Here is a 20,098-nt window from a genome sequence, read left to right as displayed (position 1 = left end):
GTGGTACCAAATGGTGTTTTCGTTTTAGATTACGTAGATAGTGTCGATTACGATGGTAATAATAGAAAGACTGTATTGAGAGGTACCAGAGTGCAAAATTTGTACGGAATAACAGTTTTCGAAAGTCGTTTATTCGTATCTTCTTGGTATAATAGCAGCATATTAGAATTACACAAATATAAACATCGAGAAAAAAATGTCGTTGTCAATATCAGCAGGCCTTTTAATGTTTATGTATTCCACAGGCAACGACAACCAGATGGTAAGTCAATTATATATTTTTTTCTTCCAACATTTATCAATAATCGGTTTTTATTAGCCACCAATTCGTACCTCTATGTGTAATATATAGGGTGTCCTACTTAAAAAAGTACCTCTAAATATTTTAAATCAATTTTTCATTACAAAAAAATATCAGATTTGATTACTTTTCCGGAAGGACTAATTGCAACCCTTAAATTATTACTTCATATTTAATATAAGGTGGTTTTCATTACGGGAACCCAATAATCACCGAAATAGCATTGCAGTTGAGGGAGCTTGCTGTGATATTGTACTGTGATTTTCACTGGTACTTTGTTCTTGATAAAATTGTTGTCGAACTCCAAACAGAGAAAAATGTTAGGAGTTTGGAAACAACATAGAATTAGGCAAAAGAATAAAACCAGAAACTCTATTTTATAGTATTGAAAGGTCTTAGAAAATTAAGAACCAATCAGGAGAAGTGCTAGTAAATGAAGTTGATATAATGGAGCAATGGAGGTTATTTTTTGACCCTCCCTGGTATACTACTACTTGAAACTGCAAATCGTCGTGTAATTCAACAAAATTCTTCGAAAAATCGAGGTAAACCCACATATTTCATTTGAAATTGAATATTTTTCTGGAAATGCTTAAAATTCATTCAAAATGATATGAGGGTGGTTAGCTCGAAATCGTGCTAAATAAAGGGTCTTCGAGTGAACCACAACAAATCTAGAGATTTTCTGTACTGACATAACTGAAAGATTTTTTATCGATAATTGCGGTTATTTTTTGACCCTCTCTGGTATACTACTTGTAAATTTTTAACTTGAAACTACGAATCGTCGTATAACTCAACGAAATTCCTCGAAAAATCGAGGTAAACCTACATATTTCATTTGATATTGAAACTTTTGTTTGGAAATGCTTCAAATTAATTCAAAATGATACGAGGGTGGTTAGCTAGTTAACTAATTTTTGAAATCGTGCTAAATAAAGGGTCTTCGAGTGAAAACCGACAAATCTAGATCGAGATTGTCACTATTAACCACACTAAATAATTTCTAAAAAATGATTGAGTTATTTTCGTATCTTCCCTCGTATATATTCCTCCTTCTATATATTCTTACTATAAAATAATTCGAGTTATTTTCTTATCCTCCCTCGTATATAGTGTATAATTAATCATTGAAAAAAAATTAAATTAATTGTGATAATTATCAAATCCCTTTAGTAATTCACGTTTTAATTATTTTTCAGTCGCTCATCCTTGCAAAACAATGAACGATTGCGACCATCTTTGCGTTCCGATATGGAACGACGCAATAGCGATAAAAAGATGCGTCTGCGCAACCGGATACACTTTAACAAACGTCACGAAATGCGTAACCAAAATGCCTTCCAATTTCCTAATCATATCGAAAAGCCGTCCGTTTTCAATAAGAGGAATAGATTTGGATACAGGGAAAGAAACAATAGTTCCTATAATGAATATTGGCAGGCCTAAAGGATTAGATTTCGACGTTAAAAACAGATCGATATTCTACGCGGACTCGCACGCGATGACTGTTAACCGAGTGTCTATAGATAACACGACGGACCGGACGATTATTATTAACAACGTCATGTGCGACGGATTGGCTTTCGATTGGATATCGAGAAATATATATTGGACCAGTTTGGAAAAAGGAAGTATCAGCGTGACTAAATTATCGAATACTTCCGTAACGAGGACTTTAATAGAAAGTACTAATTACAGTCCTACTTCCATAGCAGTTGATCCTTATAACGGGGTGATGTATTGGGCGGATTGGTCTAGTTTATCTCCGGAAAGAGGACGAGTAGACACCGCTAATATGGACGGTAGCAATAAAAGGGTTTTCCTTAGCGAAAAGATTCACTGGCCAAGCGGTTTGGCGATAGATCATCAGCTTAAGAGGATTTATTGGGGAGATAAACATTTAAAAATTATACAGAGCGTTAATTTTAACGGTAAAGATAGAAGAACGGAAATTTTGGGGAAATTACAATCGCCTGTTAGTCTAGCTATTGGGTTTCGAGGAAATCAACATCTGTACTTTATAGAGATGGAAAAAGGTGCTATTATGTCTTATAGGAACGATACTGGGTTGAAGAAAGTGTATCAGGGGAATTTGCCTTTGTATGATGTTAAGTTGTTCGATAGCGAAGGACAAAAAGGTGAGAATTTATTTGGGATCTAATATGTAACTCTATTTTTATCAATCCAACTGCGGTAATAAAGATTTTGTTTCCCAATTCCAAGCAACTAAGTCAAATTTGAAAAAAAAATGAAACAAAGCTCCACTTTTATTAATCCAACTGTGGTAGCAAAGCTTTCGATTGACATTTCCAAGCAACAAAGTCAAATTTGTCAAAAACTGCTTTGGTTTGACAATTTCAAGCAACAAAGTCAATTTGTCAAAACCTGAGTGAAAGTTCCATTTCCATTAATCTAACTGAGTTTTGTTTTGACATTTGAAAGCAACAAAGTCTAATTTGTCAAAAACTGAATCAAAGCTCCATTTTCATTAATCCCACTGAGCTTTAGTTTGACGATTTAAAGCAAAAAAGTCAAATTTGTCAAAAACTGAATCAAAGCTCCATTTTTATTAATCCCACTTAGCTTTCGTGTGACAATTTCAAGCGACACAGTCAAATTTATCAAAAATTGACTCAAACCTGTGTTACATGTCATTAGGCTTGTTACGGTTTTTCTTTAAATATTTAATATTCTTTAATATTCCTTTGTTCACTTATTTTAATCACATTTAATTTAATTATTCTAATCTTCAAATTTTCGAAGAAATTTATTTGTTGTCCACCTCCCATTCCATTCGTAGAAATCAATGAAACATCAGTCTCTTTTCTAAAACGTCCTCTATTTGCAACTGAAGCTTAAAATCAAAATAAATTTGTGGTGATACTATTTTTTCTATTTGTTAGCAAGTTTATCTAATATCTTTTCAACTTTGCTTTTTATATATTATGCTAACAAAATTTCAATTATTTTTCATAATTTCCTTTAAAAAAAAAGGTATTACATAAGCTCACCAACGAATATGAGAAATTACGTCACCACAAATTTACTAGATTTACTTGGATTATTTCAGTTGTAGAATGTATGTAGAGGACGTTTTAGAAACAACACTGAGGACTTATTGAATTTTTCGAAAAAAATAGAAAGTTGACAACAATTAATTTCTCCAAAATCTCCACAAGTTGTACTTGCACTCCAATTCCATTCTACCTCTTCCAACATTACATTCAACCATTTTTCTATGGCCCATATTCTTCTTGCACCTCCTCCTATTTCTACGATTTTGCAAATATATTTTCCGGCATATTTTTAATATGCATTTTGGAAATTTCTTAAAAGGATCGTAAAATGTAATCAACAATCAGTTAAATCATCTAATACGTCATTATGTTTCTAGGAGACAACGATTGCTCAACAACGACGTGCCCCGAACTGTGTTTACCTTTACCCGATCGAAAATCGGTGTGCGCTTGCTCTGACGGATTTCGATGGAACAACAATACATGTATAAAATCAAATAATGTTACAACTCCGACTATCTGTCCCCCCCAAACGTTCCAATGCGCGCAGAAAAAACACTGTATACCCAATACGTATTTGTGCGACGGCGTAGATAACTGCGGAGACGGTTCGGATGAATCCGCCGATGCGGGCGGACCGTGCGCCAACGTTTCATGCGGAGAGAACCAATTAAAGGTGAATAATAAAAAAAATTCTTCGATATTGTTTTATTTATATATATTTTTTCTAATTTCAAGTGTGATAAGACAACCTGTATAGCTAAACATTGGGTATGCGACGGGGAGAAAGATTGCTTAGATGGTACCGATGAAGATCCACAAACTTGTTCGAAAGTATGCACGCCGAACCAATTCAAATGTGAAAAGTCGAGGAGATGTATACCGATGGCTTGGTATTGTGATGGAGTCCATGATTGCGGAAATGACGATGATAGTGACGAAACTGATTGCCGTAAGTGAGAAATCGGTTAAAAAATGATTTAAATGCCACAGAAATAGAGCATAAAATTTATCGTTCTGAATTTTTAGCGGCCTGAATCTCGGAAATGCGTAACGTTAAGATTAACTTAGTCAACACACTGTATATAATACCACCGTACCAACACGCACGTTTCGATAACCAAGCTACCGTCTTTAGAGACTGTAATTTTACTTTCTGATGGTAACTTTGTGATCGAATCGCGCGTCAGATAGTGCAATTGTGAGTGTTAGTTTAATAGTGTGGTCATTACAACACTTTCTTAGTATTTTCCCGATCACAACGAACGTACATGTCTTCTTATTGAGCTGTAGCGGGCGTTGACCTTTTGAAACAAATTCTAATTAATATTTCTAACATTGATTTTGACATTAGTCGATACGTTGGTCAATATAAAACGCCAATCAATAATTGGATTACATTTCGCGAAAGTGATCAAATTATACCCTGAAAAATGTTCATTTGCTTAACAGTTTTTTTACTTTAAAATTTGACTTGTAGAAAGCGCTACAACAAAAAAGGTGATTTAAAATTTTACAAAAAGATGGCGATACTAATTTCAATGTGATATTATCATTAAGATGAAAACGATTAAAATTTATAACATTGATTGGTATTAGATATTTGATGATTTTTATATATTATTTCTAACCGCAATAGTTTTCTTTATTTATTCTTTACTGTAACGTTTTTTTATTTAATTAAATTATTTTTAATGGTGAGGTGGTTTTATAAGGACCGTGTTTCTTACTTACTATAAAAATTTATTTACACACTTTACACTAAAATATGCACTAAACTACTCGCTATTCACTATATTATTCACTGACTTATATAATTTATTTAAATGCACCATTTACTATTTACCGACTCGCTGATAAACAAGCGCGAATTTATACCAAACGGATTTCTCGATAATTCGGTCCTAGAAAGGTAACAAACAAAAAGGCCTTCCTAGAAATAGATTCAAATCAAAAGAGACAAAAAGATATTTAGGTTGTATTATGGAAAAGTATTATTGAAGGTTCAGTGCATACGCATAAAAATCAGCAATGTCCCAACTTCGTGCATTTCTGAGATATAAAGCACTAAAGTAGCGTAATAAGAAAAAAATGAAATCAACTGAAATATTCCAGTTATTTTATTCGTATTATAGGTAAATTCTAATGAACATACGTAAAAATAAGAAATGCCCTAACGTCACGTATTTTTGAGATACAGATAATAAAACAGGATAAAAAATCTATAAAACGTAAAATATTCGAGATATTCTGTTTAGAAAAATTTTTTTAATGGATGAGTTTATCCAGAAAAAATTCACCAATGTTGTAAAGTAACGATTTTCTGAGATACAGGGCGTTAAAATGAAAGTATCAATAATAACGACTGTAGAATGGATTATTGGGGAAATTGTATATTTTTAAAATTCTTTCCGAACAATTTACATTAAAAAACAATGGATAGGATGATATTCATTTTTGAATTGTTATTATTTTAGAGAATTCTCCTTGTGAAATGAACGAATTCGCATGTAAAAATGGTCAGTGTATCGCTTTAAAGTATTACTGCGATTCTTTAAAAGACTGCGACGACGGTAGCGACGAAATAAATTGCCTAACTTGCAATCCCCTAATCGAGATCCCCTGTAGACCGAAAAACGAATGTCTGTCGAAATCTCTAGTGTGCGACGGCAAAACTAACTGTCCCGACGGTTCCGACGAAAGAGATTGCGAACCGAAAATTGAATGCGAATCCGACGAATTCAAATGCTCCAATTTCGAATGCATACCCAAAGTAAGTTTCGCCGAACCGCGTTGTATTCGTCGTAATAATTCGTGTTCGGATTTCAGGATTTCGTATGCGATTCGGATCTGGATTGCATTGACGGTTCCGACGAGATGAATTGCGATCCGGGGAGGATCAGAAATGCCACGGCTAATAAAAATCATAGTTTCGTTTGCGAGCCATTTCACAAGGCGTGCGATAATAATACGAAATGCATTTCGCATAGCAAATTGTGCGATAACAGACAGGATTGTGCGGACGGTTCGGATGAGATCGACGAAATTTGTACAAGTAAGTTATTCAGAAGTATTATAATGCCCTATTTAATTTTTTTAGAAATTTTTCGTGAAAACTCTTATTAAAATAAAATTTATAATGGGTAATATATTAAATTAATCCGAAATCTACAATTCACGGCGACATATTTAGAATGATCTTCAAATGTTTCGATATACCACATTTCACATACTTAGTCATATTAGGATTTTTTTTTCAAAACTATCATCAAATCATTATTCCCAAGGTCATATTATTAATTTTTATATAAAGTTTTGTTAAATTACAAGGTCATATCTGAACATCAATCAAGGTCTCTTAGTAAATTACAATTCAAACGGTCACATATTAAATTATTCTGAAACCCTTTAGAAATTCACAATTCACAGGTTCATATTTCAAATTTTCTTATTAACTCTCATTAAATTTCAATTAACAGAGTCATAATTGCAATTTTTTTTTGAAAAACTGTTAATGAACTACAATTAAAAGGGTCATAATCGAAATTATCTTTCAGGAAGCTACAATTCTCGAGGTCAAATATGGATTTTTTTCAAAACTTTTATCAAATTACAAGGTCATATTTGAAATTTACATAATATCTCTTAATAAACTACAATTCACAGGGTCATGAATGAAATTAACGTGAAATTCTTTAAAAAACTACAATTGACAGGGTCATAAATAAAATTAAGGTGAAATTCTTTAAAAAACTATAATTCACAGGGTCATGAATGAAATTAAGGTGAAATTCTTTAAAAAACTACAATTCACAGGGTCATGAATGAAATTAACGTGAAATTCTTTAAAAGAACTACAATTCACAGGGTCATGAATGAAGTTAACGTGAAATTCTTTGAAAGAACTACAATTCACAGGGTCATGAATGAAATTAAGGTGAAATTCTTTAAAAAACTACAATTCACAGGGTCATGAATGAAATTAAGGTGAAATTCTTTAAAAAACTACAATTCACAGGGTCATGAATAAAATTAACGTGAAATTCTTTTAAAAACTATATTTCACAGGGTCATAAATAAAAATTAAAGTGAAATTCTTTAAAAAACTACAAATCACAGGGTCATAAATAAAATGAAGGTGAAATTCTTTAAAAAACTACAATTCACAGGGTCATGAATAAAATTAACGTGAAATTCTTTAAAAACCTATATTTCACAGGGTCATAAATAAAAATTAAAGTGAAATTCTTTAAAAAACTACAATTCACAGGGTCATGAATAAAATTAACGTGAAATTCTTTAAAAAACTATAATTCACAGGGCCATAAATAAAATTAAGGTGAAATTCTTAAAAATTACAATTTATAGGGATGATATTTTCATTATTATTTTATTGAAATTTCAATTCAAAGAAACATATTTACAATAATATAAAAATCCCCATAATTCATAGGACCAAAAATGAAATTTACTTCCTTTAGGAAATTCTAATTCACAGGGTCATATTTGGAGTATTTTTGAAAAATTAAAATCAAATTTTAAGTCGGACGGTCATATTTGGAATAATTTGAGAAAATAGTATCATATCACAATTTAAACGGTCATATTTGGAATATTTTCGAAAAACTGAAATCAAAATACAATTCAAAGGTGTCATATTCGGGATATTTTTGAAAAATTAGCATCAAATCAAAATTCACATGCCATTTTTAAAATTTTTTCAATAAATTAGTATCACATCAATATCAACTTGAAATTCCTAGGGTTATATTTTGAATTTTCTGGAAATTTCTTAGAAAACTACAATTCACAAGGTCATATTCGTAATTTTTTTTAAATTACAATACAGTGTCACATTTGGAATTTATAAATGAACTCCTCTTCTCCAGGTCATAACGCAGATTTTCCTGATAACCCTTTATAAATTACAGTTAACACTGTTATATTCGGTAAATTTTTGAAAAACCCATATTTCATCATTTTTTTTGTTAAGATTACAACGCGACCGATTTAACATTCTCAACTACCTGCGAATACCCGTCCAGATTATGCGACAACGATACAAGGTGCATACAAGTAGACGCTCTTTGCGACGAAAGAAAAGATTGTGACGACGGCTCGGACGAAGGTTCGAGATGCTCGGAAAGACTTTGCGAACACAGTTTTACTTGTTCCCACGATTGTCATAACGCTCCCGAAGGATTATTATGCACTTGTCCGAAACATTTGCATCTGCAAGCGGATAAAGTTAATTGTCTGGCGACGCATCCCTGCGAAGCGTGGGGCGCTTGCTCTCAACTCTGTATTCCAAGAGGTGAACATATTTTTTCCTTACTTTGAGATTTTATAAAGTCTGCACTATTATTTTCCAGGTTCTCGATACAAGTGTACGTGCCAAGAAGGTTATGTCATACAAGATGACGGTTTCACGTGTAAAAGTACCGACAGCGGACGACCTTACGTCATTTTTAGTAACCGCCACGAACTCAGAGGCGTCGATTTACACACTTTCGGTTTAAAATCGTTTATAGCCAGTTTAAAAAATACTATAACGTTAGATTTTTATTATTCGAACGATACGAACATGATTTTTTGGACGGACGTTATAGATGATAAAATTTATAGAGGAACTGTCGTGGGAGGATCCTTGGGGAACATTGAAGTTGTAGTACAAACGGGACTTACCACTGCGGAAGGACTAGCCGTCGATTGGTTAGGTGAGTCGTATGATTCCAGCATCAGGTGAACAATTGAACGTTTTAAAAGCTCTCCATAATAATCTACATCCATTTCTATCCATTAGAATAATTTTAGTTGTTACAAACAGTCTAAAACGGAATGTACCGGAACATTTTGAACAATTTCATTATTTAAAAACTTTTAAACCAATTAGGATCATTTTTAATTATTTTGGTACATGTTGATTTGTTCAAGAACATATTAAATTATTTGGGAAGATTTTAGATTGTTCAGGAACAAGTTGAATTAATTGAGAACATTTTATATTGTTTAGAAAAATTTTGCTCTATTTAGGAACTTTTAGAATCATTAAATTTTATTTAGGAACTTTTTGAATTAATCAAAATACACAATAAATTGTTCTAGCACATTTTATATTATTCAGAATCATTTTTAATTAGTTTGAAACATATTTAGCTGCTCAAGACCAAATTAAATTATTAAGGAATGTGTTGAATTGATTAATAGAGAAAGTATTAAATCGATAGGAACATAAATATTTTGAATCAATCAAAGCAAACAATAAATTGTTCTAGCACATCCTATATTATTCAGAATCATTTTAAATTAGTTTGAAACATGTTTAGCTCCTCAAGAACAAATTAAATTATTAAGGAATATGTTGCATTGATTAATAAAGAACATATTGAATCAATTAGGAACATAATAAATCAATCGAGAACATTATTTATTGTTTAGGAACATGTTGCAGTATTTAGAATCATTTAAAATCGTTTTTTTTATTATTTTGGAACATTTCAAATCAAGTAGGGATCATTAAATTTTATTTACGAATATTTTGATTCAATCAAAGAACACAATAAATTGTTTTAGCACATTTTATATTATTCAGGAACATTATTTTGGCACATTTTGAATTATTCTTGTCTCAATAGGACAAAATTTATACTGGGTGGAAAGCAATCTCGATCAAATAGAAGTAGCCAAATTGAACGGAAGTTTCCGTCGAACTTTGGTAGCCGGGGATATGGAAAGTCCTCGAGCCATCGCCGTAGATCCAAGAGACGGATACTTATTTTGGACGGATTGGGACAATCAATTACCGAGAATAGAAAGATGTTCTCTAGCAGGATTAGACAGAATGATTGTTGTAAAAATCAGTAACAACGGATGGCCGAACGGTTTAACTCTAGATTATACAATAAGAAGAATTTATTGGATAGACGCCAGATCGGATTCGATTCATACTTCGAATTACGACGGCGGGGATTTACATGAAGTTATGAGGAATCACGAGATGTTGTCTCATCCGTTTGCGATAACCGTTTTTGAAAATTATGTATATTGGACAGGTGAGTACTATGTATAATCCAGATTTAGTGTAATGTGATTTATTTGTGTGATATATTTTACTAAGAAACGAAACAGAAAAGAAAACATTGCGACTATGAAGATATGAAGTATAAAACCAAACAACTCATAGAAGGATTTCAAAAATAGACCCTGGATGTTAATCTGGACAAAACCTTGTATATTAAAGGAGAAAAATACTGTATAGTGAACAGAGAATAAAAAAAATGTACTAGATGAAAATATATGGAAATGAAACTATAAAAAAATGGAACTTTGGTTGAAGCAATCCGAAATGTTCGGAGTAGAAATACCTAATAGTACGCTTTGGGATAAGAGAACAAAAAAAAAAGATCTGTTAACCCCCGTTGTGAAGAAGAAGATCGAAATGCATATAGGAAGACCAGATTTATGAAGAACTGAAAGTATTAGGAGTCGCGAATATAACCTAACTAACCTAACCAAACACTAAATGCGAATTGATCCACCTTGAAAAACGAATCAGAAGAGCTCCTCAAGAGCGGATGTTACACCTAAAAAGCTCCAAGTAAGATATTGAAAGCTATGGGAAATGGATTGCTGGTGAAAAGTAGCAGGAAGATCAAGGATAAAGAGGATCAAAGATATTTTGGAAGCGAAACAGACAGTAGTCATAGATAACTGTTTCGGTTTAGAACCGTGGCGTGTTAAAGAAAATTATCGAGTAAAAAAACTAGGCGAAGAAGAAGATGAGGAGGACCTAGAAGAGGGTGGATCCGTGGATTACATGAAGAAATGGACGAGAGAGGACTTGTAATGATACGGAGGGGTACAGATCAGGTATCAGAAGCATTTATATGTACACAATAATTGGAAAAAAAATGTGGCTAGGTCATCTTTTTTGGGGGGGGATAATGGCTACGGAATTCCATTCAAATTGCTTCGAATCAAACCCAGGACAATATCAAAACATTCTGACCACCTGTTTGACGATAATGGCAAAGCTGGATTTAATAATAGCAGATAGATTTGCTGAAATAGGGGCGGATAAACCATTTGTAGAATCAGAATCCTTTTTGTTGACAATAGAAGATAGTTGAGAAAAAAATTCTTACTGGTAGGTTGAGCAGCAAAGATTCTATAAACTATAACCAAAGAAGATCTATCGAATATATCGTTCTAAGTAAGAGCAACCTACAGTTGGCACTGTCGCTCCAACAAACACCTGAAGACCATTACAGACTATAGAGTATTATACCCGAGGGAGTATCGCAACTAAGTTGGAATTTCTGGAACCGTTGGTGATATTCATATTGAAACACACTGTTTACACTACCACTATACCAAAAATTACACTGCCTGACGTTTTCGACAACCAAGGTATCGTATTCAGAGACTGAAGGTAAACTGGATAACTAGGTTATCGTCCTCAGAGATTAAAGGTAAACTGTTTAACTTCAGTCTCTGAAGAAGATAACTTCGTCTTCAGAGACTAAGGTAAACTGGATAACCTGGTTGTCGTCTTCAGAGACTGAAGGTAAACTAGATAACTTGGTTATCAACTTCAGAGACTAAAGGTAAACTAGACAACTTGGTTATTGTCTTCAGAGACTCAAGGTGAACTGGATAACTTGGTTATCGACTTCAGAGACTCAAGGTGAACTGGATAACTTGGTTATCGACTTCAGAAACTCAAGGTGAATTGTGTGACTTGGTTATCGTCTTCAGGAACTCAAGGTGAACTGGATAACTTGGTTATCGTCTTCAGAGATTGAAAATAAACTGTTTAACTTCAGTCTCTGAAGACGATAATTTGGTTATCGAAACGCGCGTCGAGACCTTGTAATTGTGAGTGTTGGTGTATTGGTAGTGTAGTCGGGGGGAGTAAGAGCTGCAGCAACTAGAGCTATCCCACATGTTGAACCTTCTGGAAGAAGTGGAATTAATAGATCAGTTGTAATCAGTGCTGCAACAAGAAAAGGGGACATAATAGACCCTTGGAGTCGCAGTGTATATAACACCCTGAATTACATAAACGTGCAGTAGGTCGACCTAGATAAAAAGCGAAGAATGAACTTTTCTGAAGGGCGTCTGAAATAATGTAGCATACCTACCCAGTTGTAACAAGTTAGGTTGTGTTAGGTGGTACATCTACAAACCGGTTGGATTTTAGTCTATTTAATTAATAATTTGGTATTTTATTACAGATTGGCGTACAAATAGCGTGGTAAGAGCGAACAAATTCACTGGAGGCGACGTAAGAGTGATACAAAGGACTCTATCTCAACCGTTCGACGTAAAAATTCTACATCCAAGTCGACAACCTCGCGACGGTATAAACCCGTGCGGTACAAACAACGGCGGTTGTTCCCATTTATGTCTCATACATTTTAACAATGTTTATAAATGCGATTGTCCGCACGTGATGCGCTTAAGCGAAGACAATAAAACGTGCGTCGTCAACGATAAAGTTTTATTGATAGGAAGGAATAACGAAATACGAGGCGTTGATATTTTACAACCGTATTATCACACAATACCGACTATTAGTATACCGCAAGTTTCGAGTCCAGTACAAATCGAATATCTGGCTAAAAATAAAACTTTATATTGGGCCGATTATCATATAAACGAAATAAAACGTACAAGTTTAACGCACGGACCATCCGAAACCCTCCTAGATACCAGTTTACAAAACCCATCGGGTCTAGCGGTAGATTGGATCTCGAATCTCTTATACGTTTCGTCGAGAGTCGGTATAACGGCGTCTAACCTCAAAGGTGAATACATAACGGTAATAATCGACAATTCTAACGTCTTATCGGTGTGTTTGAATCCATCAGAAGGTCAATTGTTTTGGATTTCGTCTTCGAACGATACGGAAATTATAGAAGCCAGCGCCATGGACGGTACTTCTCGTAGAATAATCGTACCTTACACTAAACCGAATTCGAAAAGTTTAACTATCGACGTGAAATCGTCGGCGTTATTTTGGATAAGTTCTTTGGAAGTATATTATAGTAGTTTGGACGGTACTAGCGTGAGAAAATTGAAATTATCCGAACAGGTTACCGTTTCCGCTATAGCGGTATACCACGATAAACTGTATTTCGCCGACGATAACGATCAATCGATTCATTCCGTTGATAAATTGAGCGGCGATAACGATACGATATTGAGAAATAGTACCGGCGGTGTTTTAGCCTTGAGGATATACGATCCCGAAGAACAGAAAGGGACGCATATATGCGAAAATAATAAATCCGGTTGTAGACATTTGTGTTTACCGATTTCTACGACGAGTTTCAGTTGCCAATGCGCTATCGGGTATTATAAAGATCCTAATAACTCCTACGAGTGTATAGGAGTCGAAGAATTTTTGTTTTATTCGATAAATTGGGAGTTGCACGGTTTATCGTTAGACGGTAAAAACGATACGCAAGTTTTAGGACCGATTTCTAGAATATCGAGTGCTACTACTACAGATTACCTAGCCGACGAAGATCTGGTGTTTTGGGCCGACAGCGAACACGGTACTATTAGTAAAGTACGTAGAGACGGTACCGATAGAAATTTCATCTTAGAACAACCGGAAATATTAGAAAATACCCCCGTGGATTGGTTGACTGGTATGGCTATCGATTGGATAGCCAAAAATATTTATTGGTGCGACGCAAAGAGAGGTACTATCGAAGTAGCGCGGTTAGATGGTACTAAACAAAACGTTTTATTATCGTACGAAATAGGGAAACCAAATTCGTTAGCGGTGGATCCACTTAGAGGGTACTTGGTATGGTCTAGTGGTACCAGAATCGAAATAGCTACTTTAGACGGTCAAAATCGAAGATTATTAGTAACGGACGCCAAATTCGTTTCTGATGTAACATTAGATATGTTAAACGAATTTGTATATTTCACTGATATACAAGCGAATACCATAGAAAGGATTAGTTATTACGGTATGAAGAGATCCGTTATGCTCAATCGATCTTTAGAGAATCCAATCGCCTTAACATTTTATAAAGACACTATTTATTGGCTCGATACTACTTACGAAAAAGGAAGCATTTCTTCCGTTTCAATTTCTAATTTAACCGAACCTAAATTACTTCTAAACGATTTAGGAGATTCGCTTAAAGATATACACGTATTTTCTAAAGAAAAACAAAAAGGTACGAATCCGTGCGGTACCGATAACGGCGGCTGCGAACAATTGTGTTTATTCAATAGTACCCATCCCGTTTGCGTTTGTTCCCACGGAAGAATCTCCTCCGACGGTAAAACTTGCGAACCTTTCGAAAGTTTTGTCATGTATTCCAGAGTGATAAGTATAGATTCGATACAAATGGTCGGCGATAAGAATCTTCAGAATTCGCCACAACCGACAATTAGAAACGGTACGATGTTGAAAAACGCGATCGGTTTATCGTTCAGCTACAAACATCAGCGATTGTTCTATTCGGATATACAGAAGGGATCCATAAACGCGGTTTACTTCAACGGCAGCGATTATAGAACTATAGTGGAGAGACAAGGTTCCGTTGAAGGTCTAGCTTACGAACAAGTCCATAATTCTCTATATTGGACTTGTAATAACGACGCTACTATCAATAGAGTTAATTTAACCGATAAATTATCGAATTCCAGCGTCGTGGAAACGATAGTGCGTATGCGCACTCAAGATAAACCGCGCGGTATAGCGGTGGACAGTTGCGGTAGTCGCGTCTATTGGTCGAATTGGAATCCGCAACAACCTACTATCGAAAGGGCCTTCTTAACCGGTTTCGGTAGAGAGAGTATCATTAAAACGGATATAAGGATGCCAAATGCCATTACTTTGGACCACAAAGCTCAAAAGTTGTATTGGGGCGACGCCAGGTTGGATAAAATAGAGAGATGCGAATACGACGGGACCAACAGAGTCGTTTTGGCCAAAGTAAGTTTTCAATTTTTCTATTAGTATTAAAAAATGATCGCAGTTTGTGTACTAATATAGTAAATTTCTTTTTAATAGGTGTTATGATTAGAAAGACTGTAAAAATCTTCAGAAATTGTTATACCCTCAAATTTTGCCACAATTTTACCGTTTTACGACTGAAGAATTATAATAGTTGAAAATCCTATTGACTGCGCCCATTTTAATTTGTACTAAATTATTATTAATGAGTAGCCTGGTTAATGTTATTCTTATATTTATTCATAAATGGATAGTTTGAGCCTATTCTTTGTCTTTGTTGTGTGGCTGGAATAAAAATACTATTGACTACGCCAATTTTAATTTCTTCAAAATTTTTACGAAACTTTCACTTAACTCAATTAGATGTAGTTTAATAATAATAATATTTAATAAAAATTATGTCAGCTGCATATTTCTGAGAGTTCTGATAGTTGAAAATTCTATTGGCTATTTCTAATCAAAATATTATTGACTGCGCCAATTCTAATCACTATTATATTTTCACTAACAACACGAAATCGTCACTCGACAATTTAAAATTTATTATACAAGACAAGTCTTCATATACAGCTGCAATATATATATATATATATATATATATATATATATATATATATATATATATATATATATATATATATATATATATATATATATATATATATGTCTTATCTAGAGCTACAACTGCATATCTAGTTTCTTGAAGTCTTTTTAAAAAATACATATTATCATTTTTAGTGTTCTTTCCGTTTCCGTGCAGCAAATTTATTTTCTATAACTTGATGGCGTGTTTAAAAGCCTTTGGAGGTTATCTTCACCAGTATATTGAACTACCTACGTAGATTGTCATATCTTGATATAAATTTAAAACTTTTTGGATTGTAGTTAGATTAATTTTCAAAATCCTATTGGCTGCGCCAATTTTCAATATTAACTTTGTTTTTAACATAAAAAATAGTTGTAAACCGCCACTTAACAATTTTAAATGTCACTCGTTTAGCAAAATGTTTCCATTTGTCATCTATAGCTGCAATTGTAATAGTACGTCTTGACTAGACTAGACTATTCTTAAAATCCAATTGACTGCGCCAATTTTTTTCCTCAACGTAATAAATTGATTTAGGTGACGCCACAACATCCTTTCGCATTGGCAGTCTACGGAGATTTCATTTATTGGACAGACTGGATGTTACACGCGGTGATAAGAGCTGATAAACTAACTGGACAATACACGGTACTTCTTAGAAGAGATGTAGCTAGACCCATGGGTATAGTAACGGTGGCAAATGATACCGAAGATTGTTTTTCGAATCCTTGCTTAATACAAAATGGATTCTGCGAGGAAATATGCGGGCTGTCAGCTTCTGGACAGGTTAATATTTTTCTCTATAGTCATTTCAAGTCTCTTTTTAATCTTTTTTTTTTGTATAGGTCGAATGTTCTTGCCAAGATGGACGCGTGTTGTCAGAACAAGGTAGATGCAGAGCTAAAATCGTCACCAACTGCACCAACGACGGCGATTCCTTCAGATGTTCAGACGGTGGATGTGTACCGTTCCATCTTACCTGTGACGGTATTCCTCATTGTGCCGACAGATCGGACGAGGAACCTGGGTACTGTGGTTACCGTTCGTGTCCTTTAGGTGAGTCGATATTAAATAAATTTTGTTTCTCTAATACAAAGTTTGATACAATAAGAATTTTTTTATTTCAAGGTTGGTTCCCTTGTCAAAATAAGATGTGTATATCACTTAATTTGACTTGTAACGGCGTGGACGACTGCGGGGATTCCACCGACGAACAAAATTGTTCTTGTCCGGAAGAAACTCACTTCAGATGCAAAAACGGAGAATGTTTGGATATTGCACATAGGTGCGACAACGAACCGGACTGTCAAGATAAAACGGACGAAATCGGTTGCGGTAAAAAACCAAAATATTTTTACCCCTTCTGTTTTCAAAATTTTTTGTTCTCGGATATATCATACCTGAATTTTTGTCAAATTTCCCGTTCCCATAACATACCTGTACGTGGAAGATTTTGCGGTAAACGGTTTTGAAAACCGTCACTTGGTGTACTTGTACTTTAGAATAGTTATTATCGAATAACCTCAAAACATACCAGATTTTCATCTATTTTACTAGTTAGATTTTCTTTAGAAACGTTAATTTACATAGGTCAACGGTCATCATTTTGAAAGTTGTTTTCTGGTCCAGTTTCCATGTATCCACGCTGTAGAGGAAGTTTTTAACTTTGAACAGTTTTGAACACTGTCACTACGCGTACTTGTAGCTTTTCCTGTCCATTCATTTCAACTTCAAATGTTCTATTTTCCCATATTGTCGAGCCAAGATTCTTTAATGTGGACATTTATTTGATTAATTTATAAAAAACGACAGAAACAACATAACCTCAATAATTTACATTTCCTCAACGTCTTTACTACTTTTAAAATCTGGCAACCTTGTTAATTAACACGCTCTAAAACGCACAACTATTTTTATAGTGTAGCAACCGTACTAAAAATTTTTATGAGACTTTTTTCGCCACATACAGGGGAAATAAAACTTTAGGATACTTATTATCGAATAACCTCCAAATAAACTTTGTTTTTATCCATTTTTTCAATTAAACTTTTTTGATTGAACAGTCGATTTGTGTCGACGATTACGGTGAACATTGCGAAAGTTTTTTCTGGTCAGTTTTCATGTTTCCACGCTGTATCGTTACACAGTTTTGAACACTATCACTTTGTGTCACTTTCCTGTCGATTCATTTCAATTTAAAATGTTCTATTTCCCCATCTAGTTGAGTCAAAGTACTTTAAGGTGGACATTTATTCGATTTATTTATTAAAAACGACAAAAACCAACATTACCTCATTATTTTACAATTCCTCCACATCTATTCTGCTTGAAAAGTCTGGCAACTTTGTTAAGTGATAAGCTCTATGTCGTGTATCTGTTACAACCGTAGTAACACGTTACTTATAAGCATTTTTTCGTTATATACGGAGGGGAACACAAACTTATTATCAAAAATATCAGATTTTCATCCATTTTATCGGTAGTTTTTGTTTTTTTTTTAGAAATGCCGAATTGCAAAGCAAAATATGGCGAACATTTCGCAAATTGTAAACTTACAACAACTTGCATACACAAAGACTGGTTTTGCGACGGCGACGACGACTGTTGGGACAATTCCGATGAAGAAAATTGTACGTACGCCAAACCGACTTGCGATAAAGACCAATTTTCTTGCTTAAACGGCGCCTGCATCGATTTGAAATTGAGATGTAACGGTATTCCCGATTGTTTACACGACGACGTAAGCGGAGTAGCCGTCGACGAAGTTAATTGCGGCACAGGTAACCAGTGCAGGTACGATCAATTCCAATGTCGAAACGGTCAGTTTTGCATACCACTATCTTGGCATTGTAACGGTGTTGCCGATTGTTCCGATCAAAGCGACGAAGATAATTGCCGTAAGTTTATAACACATATTCCTATAACGATTTATGACATTCCATTTGGATTATTTTCAGAACAACACTGTCATTCGGATCAATTCCAATGTACCAATAACGAATGTATACCGAAATCGTGGCAATGCGACGGCAATCCCGATTGCAACGATCAATCTGACGAAAGCGAACATTGTCAAACGATAACTTGTGCCGAATACGAATTTCGATGCAACAATACAGGACGTTGTATACCGTCATCTTGGGTTTGTGACGGCGAAGCTGATTGCCAGGATAACGCAGATGAACATATATCCCAAGTAAGATGGCTTTCATAATTTTTATTATAGTTAAATCTTCTTCTTCTATCCAGTAAGCTCACTTGCTTCAAACCTCTACATTCAGTAGTGACTTTTGCATTCAGCAAATATTTGGATAAATGCTTCTTCTTTTTTTTCTTCATTTTTTCCAATGTGGTATCGGTGCTGATTGTACAAAAGGGCTACCAAAAGTGTATTTGCGCACCCCTTTTTCTAGTTTACTAGCTACCTCACGCCCTTTTACTCTAGTGTACCTTGGTACTTGTACAATAGCCCTAGTTTTATATACTGAATTTCTTCAAGAAGCTATACTTTTAACTCATTTCATCCTGAGGATTCCCATTCATTAAGGGGAGGATTATTACTTCCCTCATAATTCCTTCTCTGTTTGATACCCCGATACACTTTCCACCACAAAATGCAGCAGCGTGAGGCTCTAAATTACTTCCATGGTTACTGTAGAGTATGTCCAAAGACTGGTTCCGCTTCTCCAAGCAATAGCTCCATATGTAATGATAGGTTTTACCATAGCAGCATACATCCAGTTGAGGATACTTATGTTGCAGTCTTAATTATCCCCAGTGATGTTTCCGCTCATCATTAGAGCCATTTTTGCTTCATTGGTAATCCTTTTCTTATTCCTTCGACATGAGTTTATGGCTAAATACTCAACAACTTGTTTACATACAATTACAATTCAAACTTTAATCATATCTTTGAGCAAATTTCCAATTATTCTCACCAGGAAATATTCCCACTAAATATTTGAAGGGAGTTGTAATGGTGTCTTTGAACTTCACGGAAATCTGTGAGTGCTGCTCCCAAACACCTGCCTCGACTCAGGTAAAAGATTAGGCGTCATATCTGAACTATATGGTGGTTGATAGAAAATATATTCTACATTCTTTAGTGACTTTTGCATTCAGCAAATATTTGGATGAATGCTTCCTCTTCTAATCCTTACTTACCACTATTCCCTTCAGGAAATGTTCCCACTAAATATGTTAAG

The 20,098-nt window shown here is 34.4% G+C and overlaps 1 protein-coding gene across 2 annotated transcripts in view; it reads left to right on the top strand.

Annotated features, from left to right (window-relative positions):
* Window positions 1-20,098, top strand: part of LOC130445355 (low-density lipoprotein receptor-related protein 1) — a 64,456-nt gene that overhangs the window by 20,936 nt on the left and 23,422 nt on the right. For both annotated transcript variants that reach the window (XM_056780938.1, XM_056780947.1), the window contains exons 8-22: window positions 29-262; window positions 1,504-2,442; window positions 3,699-3,997; window positions 4,060-4,273; window positions 5,799-6,094; window positions 6,151-6,376; window positions 8,315-8,635; window positions 8,694-9,038; window positions 9,957-10,373; window positions 12,558-15,286; window positions 16,431-16,679; window positions 16,739-16,949; window positions 17,022-17,228; window positions 18,395-18,790; window positions 18,851-19,089. In XM_056780938.1, the coding sequence (XP_056636916.1) occupies window positions 29-262; window positions 1,504-2,442; window positions 3,699-3,997; window positions 4,060-4,273; window positions 5,799-6,094; window positions 6,151-6,376; window positions 8,315-8,635; window positions 8,694-9,038; window positions 9,957-10,373; window positions 12,558-15,286; window positions 16,431-16,679; window positions 16,739-16,949; window positions 17,022-17,228; window positions 18,395-18,790; window positions 18,851-19,089 (7,322 nt within the window). The remainder of the gene's footprint in view (window positions 1-28; window positions 263-1,503; window positions 2,443-3,698; window positions 3,998-4,059; window positions 4,274-5,798; window positions 6,095-6,150; window positions 6,377-8,314; window positions 8,636-8,693; window positions 9,039-9,956; window positions 10,374-12,557; window positions 15,287-16,430; window positions 16,680-16,738; window positions 16,950-17,021; window positions 17,229-18,394; window positions 18,791-18,850; window positions 19,090-20,098) is intronic.

The sequence above is a fragment of the Diorhabda sublineata genome, chromosome 1, assembly GCF_026230105.1.
Source record: "Diorhabda sublineata isolate icDioSubl1.1 chromosome 1, icDioSubl1.1, whole genome shotgun sequence".
Taxonomy (NCBI): domain Eukaryota; kingdom Metazoa; phylum Arthropoda; class Insecta; order Coleoptera; family Chrysomelidae; genus Diorhabda; species Diorhabda sublineata.
Note: the sequence above shows the minus strand (reverse complement) of the source record. Positions and strands in the feature narration are given on the sequence as shown.